The 16,673-nt window shown below is 35.8% G+C and overlaps 1 protein-coding gene across 10 annotated transcripts in view; it reads left to right on the plus strand.

The window, feature by feature from the left end:
• The window catches only part of LOC106880554 (uncharacterized), a 96,041-nt gene that overhangs the window by 77,979 nt on the left and 1,389 nt on the right, over nucleotides 1–16,673 (plus strand). For 9 of the 10 annotated variants that reach the window (XM_089361692.1, XM_052972451.2, XM_089361694.1 and 6 more), the window contains exons 19-25: nucleotides 809–880; nucleotides 2,928–2,996; nucleotides 7,876–8,048; nucleotides 9,184–9,392; nucleotides 13,249–13,389; nucleotides 13,714–13,806; nucleotides 15,788–15,946. In XM_089361692.1, the coding sequence (XP_089217818.1) occupies nucleotides 809–880; nucleotides 2,928–2,996; nucleotides 7,876–8,048; nucleotides 9,184–9,392; nucleotides 13,249–13,389; nucleotides 13,714–13,806; nucleotides 15,788–15,946 (916 nt within the window). Of the gene's footprint in view, nucleotides 1–808; nucleotides 881–2,927; nucleotides 2,997–5,711; nucleotides 5,834–7,875; nucleotides 8,049–9,183; nucleotides 9,393–13,248; nucleotides 13,390–13,713; nucleotides 13,807–15,787; nucleotides 15,947–16,673 lie in introns of those variants that run through there. The other variant, XM_089361695.1, reaches the window with a different exon arrangement.

The raw sequence follows: 16,673 nt of genomic DNA on the forward strand, positions 1-16,673 counted from the left end.
TCCTTGTATCGTCTATCTGGATGTTTTGTCCATTTCTTGTATCACCTAACTGTCTGGACGTTTTGTATCCTTGTCCCATTCTGTATCATTTATACATATATATATATATATATATATATATATATATATATATATATATATATATATATATATATATATAATATTAGGGACAAAATCCAAAATTACAGGTAAAAAACTCAATTAAAATCAATTTATAAAAAATTAAAATTAAATTGAGCCTTATAGATAAAGTATATATAAAATATATAGTTTTAGGGAAAATAACCAATTTTCAAGAACTCATCGATGAAAATCCACTATCACATATAGAAAAATTAATAATTAAAAGCACAATAAATGAGTATAATACAAAGTAAAGTAAATATCATAAGATAAATTTATCTTATGATATTTACTTTATATTATATTATACTCATTTATTGTGCTTTTAATTATTAATTTTTCTATATGTGATAGTGGATTTTCATCGATGAGTTCTTGAAAATTGGTTATTTTCCCTAAAACTATATATATATATATATATATATATATATATGTGTGTGTGTGTGTGTGTGTGTGTGTGTGTGTATATATTTATATGTGTGTGTCTTTGTGCCTGTGTTTGTTCCCCACCATTACTTGCTGGCATTGTGTCAAAATTTGAACCCGTTAGTATTGTTGTTGTTGTCATTGTCATCATCGTCGTCATCATCATCATCATCATCATCATTATTATTACTATTATTATTATTATTATTGTTATTATTATTCATTAATTGATTTTCTGTCATTTTTCCTGGTATTCCAGTTGGGTGTTTGAATGGATGAACAGTCATGGATACAGTGTCAGAACCGTTCCATTTGAGGATTGGCGTGACAGGTAAATTTCTGGCAATATATGAATACTCATAAATTGCAGTCTATTAATTATAAAATTAATATTAGTCATCTACATTTTTATATATAATTTAAGGTGTTGCACTAATGATCATACAATCATGGTTTCAATTCATAGACAAAACGGTGCATTGTATTTTTAAGCAAAATACTTCATTTCATGTTGCTCCCCTCTTCTCAGTCATAAACGAGAGAGGCCATGTCTAGTGATGCGAACATAATTGTCCTGCTAATAGGGATAACATCAGAAGTGTATTGTGGACAATTAATTACCCCTGCTACTCTTCTTTGAAGCAAACAGAAAGTGGTATGACCATGTTAATGAAATAGCAGTGACTAAACATTTCAAGTTCAAACTTGTAATATTGATTTCAAATTTTGGCACAAGGCCAGCAATATATTCGAGTGGAGGCAGTAAGTTGAATACATCAACTCCAGTACTCAACTAGAACTTATTTTATCAGCATTGAAAGGATGAAAGGTAAAGTCAACCTCAACTCAGAACATAAAGATGGACGAAATGCCACTAACCATTTTGCTCAGTGTGCTAATAGTTCTGCCAGCATACCACCTTCAAACTTGTAGTGTCTTCACATTCTGAGTTCAAATTCTGCCAAGGTGGACTTCGCTTCTCATCCTTTTGGGATTGATAAAATAAGTACCAGTTGAGTACTGGAGTCAATGTAATCGAGTGACCCCCACCCCCACTCGAAATTGCTGGACCTGTGCCAAAATTTGAAATCTATATTATAGCAAGAAAGAAACCAGATTAGTGAAGCATATGCAACTAATTTTCCTACCATCCATCCAGCCGTCTTCATAGTCAACTATTCTTATAAGAGTCATAGTTTTATTCATTTATTTATTCCTTTCTATCAAAGACACCAAGGTGGCTTTGATTGGAATGAATGAATAAAACTATGTTCTTCATATGTAAATTCCTAACAACATTCCAAAGACAAAAATAAGAAGGCCAAAACAAGAATGCTGACTGAATATTGCGGTACAACATCATAATATTTCTAACATACGGATTCTAGATATTGATTCTAAGTATTTGACAAGAAGTCATAGGTCCTAGTAAAGGATAATACTGAAGTACACTATCAACCATCACACTGATTGGTACTTAACCCTTAAATATTTCTTAGGCTTTCATTTTTCTTTAAATCTTATCCATGGTTAAGACTGCTTCATCTTTTGATATTAATCTGCATTTAAATGTGTAAGTTTAAAAGCATGAATGTTATCAAATATTCTTTTCTACTCTAGGCACAAGGCCCAAAATTTTTGGGGAGGGGGCCAGTTGATTAGATCGACCCCAGTACACAACTGGTACTTAATTTATCAACCCCGAAAAGATGAAAGGCAAAGCCGACTTCAGCGGAATTTGAACATGAATGTTATCAAATATTGCAACAATATTCAAATGCATGATAATGTTAATTTGTATTAGCAGAAGCCATCAGAGGTTTCTATTTTTAATTGCATCTCTGTTTCATAACTTGATAATTATCCCATATTGTAGATAATGTGCCATTAAAAAGGGTTGTTAAGTTTCCTCTATGTTTTATCTCTGCTTGAGTACAACTTAATGAAACTATACATGTGCTCCCTCTAGCAATAATCATTAATACCAGAGGGATAACCATCCCTGCACCTGGTGGGATTAGAAATTTTAGATTAAGGAATACAAAAACAATGCACAGAAATCATTTTTTTTTTTTCTTTTTATCTATCACAAACTTCTTAAAATTCCTCATTGGCAGTTAATCATGCACTATTTCATTTACTTTAGAAATCTTCAGTATTATATAAAATGTAACATTAATTAGATATATTATCAGCTGAGACTTTAATATTATCAGCTGATATTTTAATTACAATCTAAAGGAAATTCATAGAATGTGATTTTTCCTTTTTTGCTTTTAATTTTTCTCTTCTTCATAGAATGTTGGTAGTTTAGGAATCAAGAGAAAGTGAGGAGATTTCTAATAGTAAATATTTTCTTATATTCTCTTTGTTTTCAGAATGAAATTAGAGAGTACAATGTCCAATGAAAATAAGAAGCTATGGGGACTTGTGGAGAATTACGCAATGTTAGTACAATTATTTTTCTTTTTATATACACTTTTAATGATATTTTTTTAAAGACAATGCTGTTTCCCAAAACTGTTACAAGTTTTCTGAGGTTAAGAAATAGGGAAAACTGGGTGAAATGAATATATCAAGAGGGGAATTTTGACACAGACTATTGCAGTGACAAGTTTTGTCCAATGTTTTATAGCATTGAAAAAGTAAACATGATGATGATGATGGTAATGATGATGATGATGATGATATTATGTGTTTGTGCTTGTGTGTGTTTGGAGTGATAGAAAACAAACCACATCATGAATATTTCAAAATCCTCATTTCTAGTCACTGTTTCAACAACACCTACAATTTTTTTTTTTTTTTTTTTGCTCTGAAGCAAAGATGTGAACAGGTGTTTTTACTAATTTTGATGAGGTAAATTAAATTTTCTGAACAGTTTTACTCTATCACCTGTAGTATTTTGGCTTTCACATATCCCATTTTAATTATACTGCATATAAATTCAAGCTATACCTGGTTTATCAATATCTCCTCATGTCACAGCTTTGCGATGTTTGTCTACCCTTATTTTGAGGGGGCAACATGTTTCGCTTTTGTATAACATATCACAGTTGCATGGGATGGAGTACATGCAGTCTTTGGTCATATTCTCTTCTATTGGTGGTTTTACTTGAAGGAGTGATTCAAATTTCATCAAAATTGCAGATGAGGACCATATGTTTTGGAACCAAGCTTCTTACCACACAGCCACACCTGCACCTATGTGTGTGTATGAGTGTATATATTTATGCATGCATATATATGTATATATATGTGTACATATTACATGTACATGTATATATATACATCTACATATATGTATACCTGTATATATGTGAGATAATAGTTTCACTTTAATAGTTTCAGTATTAACGTGAAAGTATTAAAGTGAAAATAATGTTATTGTTTCATTTTTGACACGTAATACTGAAATAGTAGAGGAGATATGATATTGCTCTGGGCTCACGCTAGACAAAATGTTAAAAATCTTTTTGGCCTATGACACTACATGAACCCTAAGTAAGGCATGTGTAAAATTTGAATGAAATTGGTTGTGTAGTTCTCAAGTTTTAGGGATTCACACAGACACAGACAGACAAACAGACAGACACACATTCTTATCTTTATATATATACTAGCAGAAATACCCGGGTTTGCCCGGATTAAAGAGAATAATGAAATCTAAAAACGCCGTCTAGACTACGCAACCCTCAACTGTTAGTAGCTACGATACCATATTTCTACATTAATAACTCTCCAATCCATGCCAGCATGGAACATAGACATTAAGTGGAATGCCAGTCTCTCATCTAGGAGGGCCTTGAAATCAATGTTACCAACTGGGGACTATGTGTGTCGCAGTGATAATAAAAAGACCCAAAGGAGGTTTGCAACGAAATAATTTTACTTAACACTTTGCAAGTGAATCAGTGGAGGCAAAGATGCGTCTCATTTACTTGACAATTTATGCACCACATTGCAGAAATCACAATGTAAGTATATCTGAAAGGGTAGTCTTACACTGTTGTACCGTTGAATTACAAATAATGCTCATCTGTTATGTTCGGGTTAAAATTTCATCAACATCAAAAATATATGAACTTTCATGGGAGTTATGGCCGTTATACATAGAATATAATTTCCAAATTTCATAAAGATCCGTTCAGTACTTTTGACGTAGTTTTGGATAAGAAAACAAATGACTAATGTGTGTGTTTGTGCGTGATGGGTGTATATATGTATAGATATCTGTATACATGTATATACATGTATATATGTGTACATATTACATGTACATCTATATATATACATCTACACATATGTATACATATACATGTATGCATATAGATCTATATCTATATATATCTATGCATATACGTGTACATATACATGTATATGTATACATATACATCTCTTTCTCTCTCTTTCTCTCTCTCTGAAAGTATCTGTAATTACAGTATCGAAATGTGATTGTTTCAGTTAGTGGAATAACGTGTACATATACATCTATATGTATACATATACATCTCTCTCTCTCTCTCTCTCTCTCTCTCTCTCTCTCTCTCTCTCTCTCTCTCTCTCTCTCTCTCTCTCTCTCTCTTCTCTCTCTCTCTCTCTCTCTCTTCTCTCTCTCTCTCTCTCTGAAAGTATCTGTCATTACAGTATCAAAATGTGATTGTTTCAGTTAGTAGAATAGTTTCATTTTTAAAGTGAAAGTATTTGACATGAGTGTTTTTGTTTCACTTTTGACACGTAATACGTAAATAGTGGAGGAGATATTATGTTGCCGTGGGCTCGGACTCTGCAAGAAGTTAAAAATTTTTTTGACTAAAACACAACTGGAACCCTAAGTAAGGCATGTGTAAAATTTGAATGAAATTGGTTGCGTAGTTCTCGAGTTTTAGGGATTCACACAGACAGACAGACAGACAGACAGACAGACACACATTCTCATTTATATATATATATATATATATGAGCATAAAAAGAAAATAACAAATACAGTTATCAGATAAAAATAGACAACAACAATGTCCTAGACTGCAAAAATCAGCAGCCGTTACCTAATATGCATGAAGCAGCTATTCACAAAGTTTTATTTCTTAGATGTCAAATGCTGTAACTAAGCACTAATATACATGAGAATATAATTTAGCCTCGATTTAGAAAAAATTTCCTGTGAAAAGACTTCCTGTCAGCACCACGTGTGTTTATTTTTTTTTGCATTTCATCAAGAAAATTTCTCCGTATTTTGTCTCTCTTCGATTTTCAAGCTTTATGTTGGTCAATATTTGTAAGAGTGAGTTAGAATTCAGTAATATTATTTATTAATGATTTATTTATTATCTTTTATTTATTAGTGATTTAATTAGAAAATCTATGACCAGGAATCAATTTCTTGTAAATGTATATGAGTACACATATGATCCACTTCACTGTATTCAACTAAACTTGACAGGTGAAAGGGCATGATCACAGGTATAAAAAATCAACAATAGATAAAAACCACATTCAAAATACATACCATCAATCACTATATCATATCAGTAAATTAATACAAATTCATGCAATAGTTATGCTTTGAAAGACGCCCATTGTATATATATATATATATATATATATATATATATATATATATATATATATATATATATGTGTGTGTGTGTATATGTATACGTTTGTGTGTCTGTGTTTATCCCCCCACCATCGCTTGACAACCAATGTTGGTGTGTTTACGTCACCCGTAACTTAGCAGTTCAGTAAAAGAGACCAATGGAATAAGTACCAGACTTACAAAAAATAAGCCCTGGGGTCGATTTGTTCGACTGAAAGTGGTGCTGCAGTATGGCCACAATCAAATGACAGAAACAAATAAAAGAAAAATAATAAAAACATATATCCATATATTCATATATATACATATATATATATGCATAAATATACATCCATAGAGATAAAATTAAAAACCAAATAAACATTCAGATACAAGTTACACTCACAGGTGTATAAAATGTATAAACAAACCGTTTATACATTTCATATATATATGTTTATGCATGTGTGTGCACACACACACATACACACACACACACACACATATAGATATACATTTATATACATATATATTAACATAATTCAGTTACTAAAACTCATTTCAACCATGCACACAAAGAGCACAAATTAGAGAGAAGCATACAAAATACAGAATATAAGATATAAAGTACATCATAGTTGATGATTCAAGAGTACAGATGAACTTATTACATAACACATGGCTGATGACTTCAAGGTGAGGGAGCTTAGGGAAAGGAAGGCATGGGAAGTATATGTATGCTGGTAGATAGTAATTGTGTAAACGTCACAAGGAAGATAACAAAAGACAAGATTCCATGATAGAGAAGATGTGCCTAAACTTTGCAGGTATAGAAAAATGAGGATATATGAATACATAGATACATACATACATATATATATATATATATATATATATACATATCATCATCATCATCGTTTAACGTCCGCTTTCCATGCTAGCATGGGTTGGACGATTTGACTGAGGACTGGTGAAACCGGATGGCAACACCAAGCTCCAATCTAATTTGGCAGAGTTTCTACAGCTGGATGCCCTTCCTAACACCAACCACTCAGAGAGTGTAGTGGGTGCTTTTACATGTCACCCGCACGAAGGCCACTCAGGCGGTACTGGCAACGGCCACGCTCAAAATGGTGTCTTTTATGTGACACCCGCACAAGAGCCAGTCCAGGGGCACTGGCAACGATCTCGCTCGAAAACATATATATATGTATATGCATGTGTGTGTATATATACATATATATCTGCATATCTATAAAAGGCAGGATGTGTATGTGTGTGTGTACGTGTGTGGTGGTAAAAATCGATTTCAATCATAACTTTTACCAATTTTGACATATTTTACTCAAACTTGATGCCAGCATTACTTAGGACTCATGGGATTTTTAAATGTTTTAAGTGCTCAAAAAAAAAAAAAACGGATTTTGCTTAAATTTGATGTCAGTGTCACTTATTTTGGTTTGAAATAAAACGCTTGATCACTTAATAATCCTAACTTAATCCCGGGCAACGTCAGGCTATACTGCTAGTGTGTATAAATATATATACATAATCTTTTTACTCAGGGACAAGTAGACCCAACACCGTTCAGTAATCAGTGATCAGTAATTTTATGAAACCGGTATGCTTTTGATTCTCTTTAACAATTCTCAATAATGACTTTTATTCCTACCTCAGTTCATCTAATTGTATATATCATTACATTGTTAATTATACATAATCTATTTATTGTTTCTCCTCCTTCACAGAAATGCCCAGTTTTTTTCTACTCTAAGTACATTCAGAAATTGTAATCTGCTTGAAATTCTGGAGAAATTAGGCCTGACATATCCTGATATAGATTCAGCTCTTTTGAAACTATATTTTGACAAACTTTGTCGCCAAGGAATATTCCAGAGATTATCAAGAATGAGTGCTGTCAGTAAGTTCATCAATATCTTTTTTTTTTTTTTTTTTTTTATCTATTTGACTACAGATATTCATCATTGTTATCCTGTGTGGCAACAACAGTATTTCTTTTCTTGAGTCAAAATCCTGCTTGGATTAACTTTGCCTTTTGCTTCATAAAGTGAGTGGTAGAAATGAGCTTTATAGAGAAGGGATCAAGGGGAATAGCTGCTCACCACTGAGCACATTTTTCAAATTGGCCCCTTTTCGACAATTTTCTTTAACTTTTTAGTTCACTTGTGTGATAAACATCAAACCTCTTATCTTTTTGTTAATCACACAACATTGGAAGAACTTTATTTCATTATTTATTTGACTGAACTTCTGTATTTTTAAACTGTCTGTTCAATCACCTGTGATGTATTGGTGGTCATTCGCATCTGATGAACCAAGACAAAACCTGACATCATAACCTCTTGACACCGAATGACCCCCATGGAGTTTCATCTTTTTTATGTCACAATAGTTGTAAGTTTCATACGTAATGACATTGATAGTGAAACATGAAATTAATGAGTGCAGAATACAATTACACAAATTATAAATAATGAAATATTTCACATAATATACAAGAAATGAGTTAAAAATTATTTGGTATGTGTCATGGTGCTATTTTTTTATGTGCTCACTCTCCCTAACTTTAGAACCTGGCTATGCCTCTGATGTGTGTGTGTGTGTGTGTGTGTGTGTGTGTGTGTGTGTTTAAGTTTAATGAACATAAGCCTCACCTACAAAGATGTAGCTTTATGTCTTATTAAAGAAATCATCATCATTAGTCTCAGGTTATGGTATTTCTTTTTTCAGAAATGTTGCTACCTCTCACAGTGAAGGGGCATAGTCTAGCGGTTAGGGTGTTGCATTCACAATTGCAAGCTTGTGGCTTCAATTCCCAGACTGGGTAGTGCATTGTGTTCTTGAGCAAAACACTTCATTTCACATTACTCCAGCCCACTCAGCTGCATGAATTACTCTAACCCTTTGAAATAAACCTGGTCAACAACCCACTAATGGATACTGTGGGGTCAAACAATTGATCCCACTTCTACCGTTACTGCAGTGATTATGGGGAAGCTGTGTTAAATATGCGTTTTCTTTGTTTAATATTACAGATACTAACATACATGGCAAAGTTGTCATTATAACAGGCGCATCAAGTGGAATTGGTTGTGCAATTGCAGAGGCCTTTGTTAAAGCAGGTGCAAATGTTGCTATGGCTGCTCGCAGGGAAGACAAGCTGCAGGAATTATGCAAGAAGTTCTCAGAAGATGCTCAAGGCCATGTCATTGCTGTTAAAACAGATGTTACGAACAAACAGCAGGTATGGATGTCATTCTTTTTTTTTACTTTGGTTTCTTGAATGTATCAAGGGACATAAATAAAGCAACAGTTTTTCAAGTAGCATGGAGACAAACACAGATATAAAGACATACACACATATACATATATATATACGCACATATATATATGTACATATAAGTTTTTCTGGGCAGGGAACACTGACGGAGTCGGGGGCGTAGGAATACTTCTAGCAGAGAAATGGGTTGATAAGGTAATCAAGGTAGTTAGAGTATGTGACAGAGTACTTAAGATTAGACTAGTGCTTCATCATAGGCTAGCTACTGTCATCTCAGCCTATGCCCCTCAACCGGGGCTCCCGGATGGGCTGAAAGACCAATTCTATGACACCCTCTTGCAAACTACCTCGTCGACAAGAGACAGAGACCTTCTCTTTGTGGCTGGTGACTTCAATGGTCATGTCGGACGTCGTGCTGGAGGCTTCCATGGCATACATGGAGGCTATGGCTTCGGTTCCCGCAACGAGGAGGGAACCAGACTGCTGGAGTTCTGTGATGCAACCGATCTTATGGTTTGCAATACCAACTTCAGGAAACCTGCCTGTCACCTAGTCACCTACCAATCCGGCAGACACTCTAGCCAAATCGACAACATCCTCACCAGAACTAGAGAAAGATGGAGGCTTATAAATGCCAAAACCCTCCCTCGCAAAGAATGTACACCCCAACACAGATTAGTAGTTAGCGACTTCGAGATCAAGGCAATATGGGTGCCCAGAAGTAGACCGGCTTGGAGGAGAAGGGTATGGAAACTTAAAGACCCTGCAAATGGACAGAGACTTAGAGACAAGTTACTTGAAGCATTTGACGAAATAGAAGGGGATATAGCATCATACAACATGGAAGACAATTGGAGATTTCTGCGGGACAACCTGTTGAGAGCCACAGACCAGATCTGTGGCTGGTGTAAAGTCCCCTCTCGACCCAGAGTAACGTGGTGGTGGAACAAGGATGTAGACGGGGCTATTAGACAAAAGAAACAGGCTTGGAAGGACTGGAAGAACGGTGGTAGCAGGGAATTGTACCAATCTGCCAGAAGGGAAGCTAGGCGACAGGTTTATTTAGCCAGAGGGGAAGCAGATAAGAAAAGATTTGCCAATGTTCTGCGCCGTGAGGACCAAAGACTCGAGGTATTTCGTATTGCAAGACAGTGTAGGAGAGAGAATAGTGATGTTGTAGGAGAGAAATGTGTTCGCATGGATGATGGTACGCTTGCACTGAATGAGGCTGCAAAGAAAGAGGTCTGGAGATGCCACTACGATAGATTGCTTAATAAAGAGAATGAATGGGAGAAAGAGAGCCTGCTGCATGTCGACCCAACAGAGGGACCAGCTATCCGAGTTGACAGTACCAGGGTAGATAAAGCAATTAAGAGTATGAAGACAGGGAAAGCCCCCGGCCCATCAGGAATCACTGCAGAGATGCTCAAAATACCTGGCAGTGTTGGCTACAGCCTAGTCACCCGTATTACGAACCAGGTGATACACAAAGAAGTCATACCCAATGACTGGTGTAGCAGCACCATAGTAAACTGCTACAAAGGTAAAGGTGACGCTTTAGATACTAATAATTACAGAGGCATCAAGCTGTTAGATCAGGTTATGAAAGTTACGGAGAGGGTCATAGCCCAACTAATTAGGGAGCGAATCAATTTAGATGAGATGCAGTTTGGGTTCGTGCCAGGTAAAAGCACCACTGATGCCATATTTCTAGTGAGACAGCTGCAGGAGAAATATCTAGCCAAGGATAAACCTCTGTACCTGGCCTTCGTTGACATGGAGAAAGCCTTTGACAGGGTCCCCCGATCCCTTATCTGGTGGTCAATGAGGAAACTTGGGATAGAAGAATGGTTAGTGAGAGCTGTGCGAGCCATGTACAGAGATGCTGTCAGTAAGGTGAGGGCTGGAAATGAGTACAGTAATGAATTCCGGGTAGAGGTAGGGGTCCACCAAGGTTCCGTCCTCAGCCCCCTCCTATTTATCATAGTCCTCCAGGCGATCACAGAGGAATTCAAGACAGGTTGCCCCTGGGAGCTCCTCTATGCTGATGACCTTGCACTAATTGCGCAGTCACTATCAGAACTAGAGGAGAAGTTTAAGGTGTGGAAGCAAGGACTAGAATCGAAGGGCCTTAGAGTCAACCTAGCAAAAACCAAAATCCTAATAAGTAGGAAGGTAGATAAAACACAAACCCCTTCAGGTAGATGGCCCTGCTCAGTATACAGTAAAGGAGTAGGTAGTAACTCTATAAGATGTACCAGGTGCAAGCTATGGACACATAAGAGGTGCAGCAATATCAAAGGCAGATTAACTACGAAGTTAGTTTTTGTATGTGGCAGATGTTCAGGTGCAATAAACACTGTAAACAAACAGGAAACAACTTCTATCTCATTCCAGGGAGAAAAACTAGAGGTAGTCGATAGCTTCCGCTATCTGGGTGACCAAGTTAGTAGTGGGGGTGGGTGTGCTGAAAGTGTAACTGCTAGAATAAGAATAGCCTGGGCCAAGTTTAGAGAGCTCTTACCTCTGCTGGCGACAAAGGGACTCTCACTCAGAGTAAAAGGCAGACTGTATGACGCATGTGTACGAACAGCCATGCTACATGGCAGTGAAACATGGGCTGTGACTGCTGAGGACATGCGTAAGCTCGCAAGGAATGAAGCCAGTATGCTCCGCTGGATGTGTAATGTCAATGTGAATACCCGTCAGAGTGTAAGTATCTTGAGAGAAAAGCTGAACATTAGAAGCATCAGTTGTGGTGTGCAAGAGAGACGATTGCGCTGGTATGGACATGTGGTGAGAATGGATGAGGATAGCTGCGTGAAAAAGTGCCACACTCTAACAGTTGAGGGAACCCGTGGAAGAGGTAGGCCCAGGAAGACCTGGGCTGAGGTGGTGAGGCAAGACCTTCGAATATTGGGCCTCACCAAGGCGATGACTACTGACCGAGACCTTTAGAAATGTGCTGTGCATGAGAAGACCCGGCAAGCCAAGTGAGATCGTTGCCAGGGCCCCTGGACTGGCTCTTGTGCGGGTGGCACATAAGATGTACCATCCTGAGCGTGACCGTTTTCGTGCGGGTGACACGTAAAAGCACCCACTACACTCTCTGAGTGGTTGGCCTTAGGAAGGGCATCCAGCTGTAGAAACTCTGCCAAATTAGATTGGAGTCTGGTGTTGCCATCCGGTTTCACCAGTCCTCAGTCAAATCGTCCAATCCATGCTAGCATGGAAAGCGGACGTTAAACGATGATGATGATATATATATATATATACATATATACATATATATATATACACATATATACATATATATATATACATACATATATATATATATGCATACATACATACATACACACATACATACATACATCCAAACATACATTCACACACACACACACACACACACACACATATATATATATATATATATATATATATATATGATAGGTTTCCTTCTACCAGACTCATTCACAAGGCATTAGTCAGTTCAAGACTATAATAATAGAAGACACTTGCCTGAGGTGCTATACTGTGGGAGTGAACATGAAATTACAAAAGAACAGAAAGCACACACATACAGAATGGATGCAGAAAAGCTTAATTCCCTCATCAGCTGTTAAGCAAATGTCATCACAATTTCAACACCAAACACAAAGGATATTACATTCAAATCATTTCCACCATTTCCAGCAGCAAGATAATGAAAACAACAAAGTTACAGTAACAATACCAACAATCAATAATGAAAAAAAAAAATACAATTTTTATCAATGTTTTTATTCATTCATGTTGACTTCTTTTTTTTTTTTTGCAGGTAAAAGAACTTGTTCAACATACGGAATGTTCTCTTGGACCAGTTGATATTTTGGTCAACTGTGCTGGCGTTATGTATTACACATTGATGAGAAACCTCAAAGAAGAAGAATGGGAGCGCATGATAGATATTAATTGCAAGGTGAGTCATATATGATACATACATATAGACACATACTCTATACACACGTTGACATACAACTACATACACCTGTATGCCAATACACACCATGCACACTTTTTAACAGTCACATAACAATATACTCCTGATATAGATGCATATATACTACAGTATATAGATACATATATACACGTATATAGAGATATATACAATATACTACTGTATACAGACATATAATATGCACATTTGTATAGGCATAGAATATAAGCATGTATCCTGACACATACAATATTGAAAATATATTACTTTTGAAAATTGGACACCTTTTTATTTTTGTTTCTTCAGGGTGTGACTAACTGTATTGGTGCTGTCCTTGATGGGATGATAAAGAAAAAGTCTGGTCATATTGTCAACATATCCTCTGATGCAGGAAGAAGAGTATATAGCTTCTTCTTTTTTTTCTTTTTTTTTTTTTTGCTTTATATATCATCACTTCATTTGTCTGTGATTAGGTGATAGTATTAGGACTAATTTACACTGTGTAAATTAATTGTGTAGAATAATTTAGAATGTAAGTTTGCAGCAAACCATGTTAGAGAAGCCTGATGGTGAGTTCTTCATTTTAAGAACATAACAAACATTATCGAGTGAAAGCATATGCAATTCATTTCCCTACTCTTCTGGAAAAAACTCATATCTTGATATTTTAGGTGGGAGTACAGGCCAGTAGTGTATAGACTAACATTTTGTCATTGTTTATTTCTGATGATGGGCCATTGTACCTGAAATATATAAGGGTTATTAAGCTTTTTCCTTTTCACATTGTAAGAAGTTCTCTGTCTTTGTCATCCATTTTCCATGCTGGTGTGGGTTGAATGGCTTGACAGGACCTATTGATCCTCAGGGCTGTGCCAAGCTCCAGTGTTAGTTTTGGCATGATTTCTATGGCTGAATGGATGCACTTACTCATGCTGTTGCACTAATGAAGATGCAAGGACAGAGAAGAAACAGGGTAAAAGGAAAAGAAGTCCATGCCTAAGTGAGGAGGTAAGAGTATTTAAGAGAGGGAGGTCACTTTATGTCAGATGTTGAAAAAGCTAAAGTATGAGAGTATGACAGACACAGATATCTTATATACATATCTATCTGTCTCTTTATCTATCTATCTATCTATCTATCTGTTTGTCTCTCTCTCTCTCTCTCTCTCTCTCTCTCTATATATATATATATATATATATATATATATATATATATATATATATATATATATATATGTGTGTGTGTGTGTGTGTGTGTGTGTGTGTGTGTGTGTGTGTGTGTGTGTGTGTGTGTGTGGTTAGGAAGCTTGCTTCCCAGCTACATGGTTTCGGGTTCAGTCCCACTGCGTAGCACCTTGGGCAAGTGTCTTCTGATATAGCCCCGAGCCGACCGAAGCTTTGTGATTGAATTTGGTAGGCGGAAGTTACTGCCGTGTGTGTATATGTCTGTGTATGTGCTTGTGCCTCTCTCCCAGAGAGAGAGAGAGAGAGAGAGAGAGGGGGGGATATATATATATATATATATATATATATATATATATATATATATAAGAAAAATCAGTTATTTTACAGAAGTCAGTGGAATGGTAGGATTTTTTTTAACATGACCCATGATATTTAGTTACATCCCTTTATTTCCTGAGTTCTAATTCTTCCAAGCTCAATAAAATAAGTACCAATCATTGAGTCAGTCTAATCGATTAAAACCACCTATAAACTATGCAGATTTGTCTCTGTTAAAAATTAACAAGACATTTAGGCACCACTTGTTTAATGTCACTGATTCAACACTGACTTGTTTGACATCAGGCATTTTAATTTTTGTCTCATTCTTTCCATCTCTTTCTCTCTTTCTGTTTATGTGTGTGAGTATATTTCTCTTTATGTGTCTGAGGAGAGAGAAAGCTTTGTGTCAATCATATTCAATTATTAAATTGTAATGTCTCTCTTTCTCACTCTTTCTACCTCTGTGTGTGTGTGTGTGTGTGTGTGTGTGTGTGTGTGTGTGTGTGTGTGTGTGTGTGTGTGTGTGTGTGTGTGTGTGTGTGTGTGCGTGCACATGCATGTGTGTGCTTGCATGTGCACAACTATGCTTGCCTCTAACCCCTAAAAAGCACAGCTGCTAAAACAGGCTGAATGTCCAGTTTGCTGAACACCTAATCAGTTGTGACAAATCCTGTCTCCAAAGAGCCACAACAAATCAATTCACCCCAGCAGTGACTTGTTTTCAATTCTAAATTGCATGCATTTCATCTCACATTGCTAATACTTTTCAGAAAGGCATCATCCTCATCTAATCTCATTTTCTCTATCATAAATGTGAAACTATGTCTCATGAAAAACATATATACCTAATATTTTCCCCTATCCCTTTTTTGCAGGGTTTTGCTGGTTTAGCAGTATATTCTGGATCAAAATTCTTTGTTGAAGGTTTATCTCAAGCTCTAAGGCAAGAGGTAGCTTCCTTGGGAATACGAGTAACATGCCTTCAACCTGGTGATGTGAAAACAGAGCTATTAAATCATACAACAGATCAGGAGGTATCTAGCATTTAATTCCTTTACCTGTCAGATCTGGAATAAACATGAATAAAATACAGGTACAACAACGATTTTCCTGAACCTTTGGTTCCAAATTTTTTCCAGATTACTGATCCTTGCAAGCTAAATGAAACAAATTTTAAATTTACTTACATAATTAAATGAAATACAAGTGCCTGTCTGTTAGTATAAATGGTACAAGTTTTTTAATACTATACTGTGCAGGATACCAATAAACTAGATATTTTGGACCATCAGTGTCTGGAAAGTTGATGTTGTACATGTGTCATATACCTAAAAGTTTTTGAATAGGATAATTAATATTAGCAGCTTCACTACCCAACTTGAGTAGAATAAAGTAAAAGTATACACTATATATTTTGTTAGTCAATTTCAAAACATTAATTTCCAATAGTTTATATTAAAATGTCATATTTTACGATGAAAATCTGATACTGGACTGAGCTATGACATGGACAATATGGTATTGAGTAGATTTGAGCTCTAAACAATGTGATACTTAAACACTGAAGATGTAAGCTGTAGGCTTAAATAGAGAAATATTACTTACAATAGACTATCCTAGCCAAAGGAAGATTTATTTTTCATTAACCACAAAATAGTTATAGTAATGTAAAAGTTAAACATTAAACTTCATAATTTGTTTTTATCCATTGAAATCCCTTTGAACAGAAAAGGCTGCCTGGGAGAAAGAAACCCACATCTT

The sequence above is a fragment of the Octopus bimaculoides genome, chromosome 13 (assembly GCF_046866305.1).
Source record: "Octopus bimaculoides isolate indiv1 chromosome 13, ASM4686630v1, whole genome shotgun sequence".
Classification (NCBI taxonomy): domain Eukaryota; kingdom Metazoa; phylum Mollusca; class Cephalopoda; order Octopoda; family Octopodidae; genus Octopus; species Octopus bimaculoides.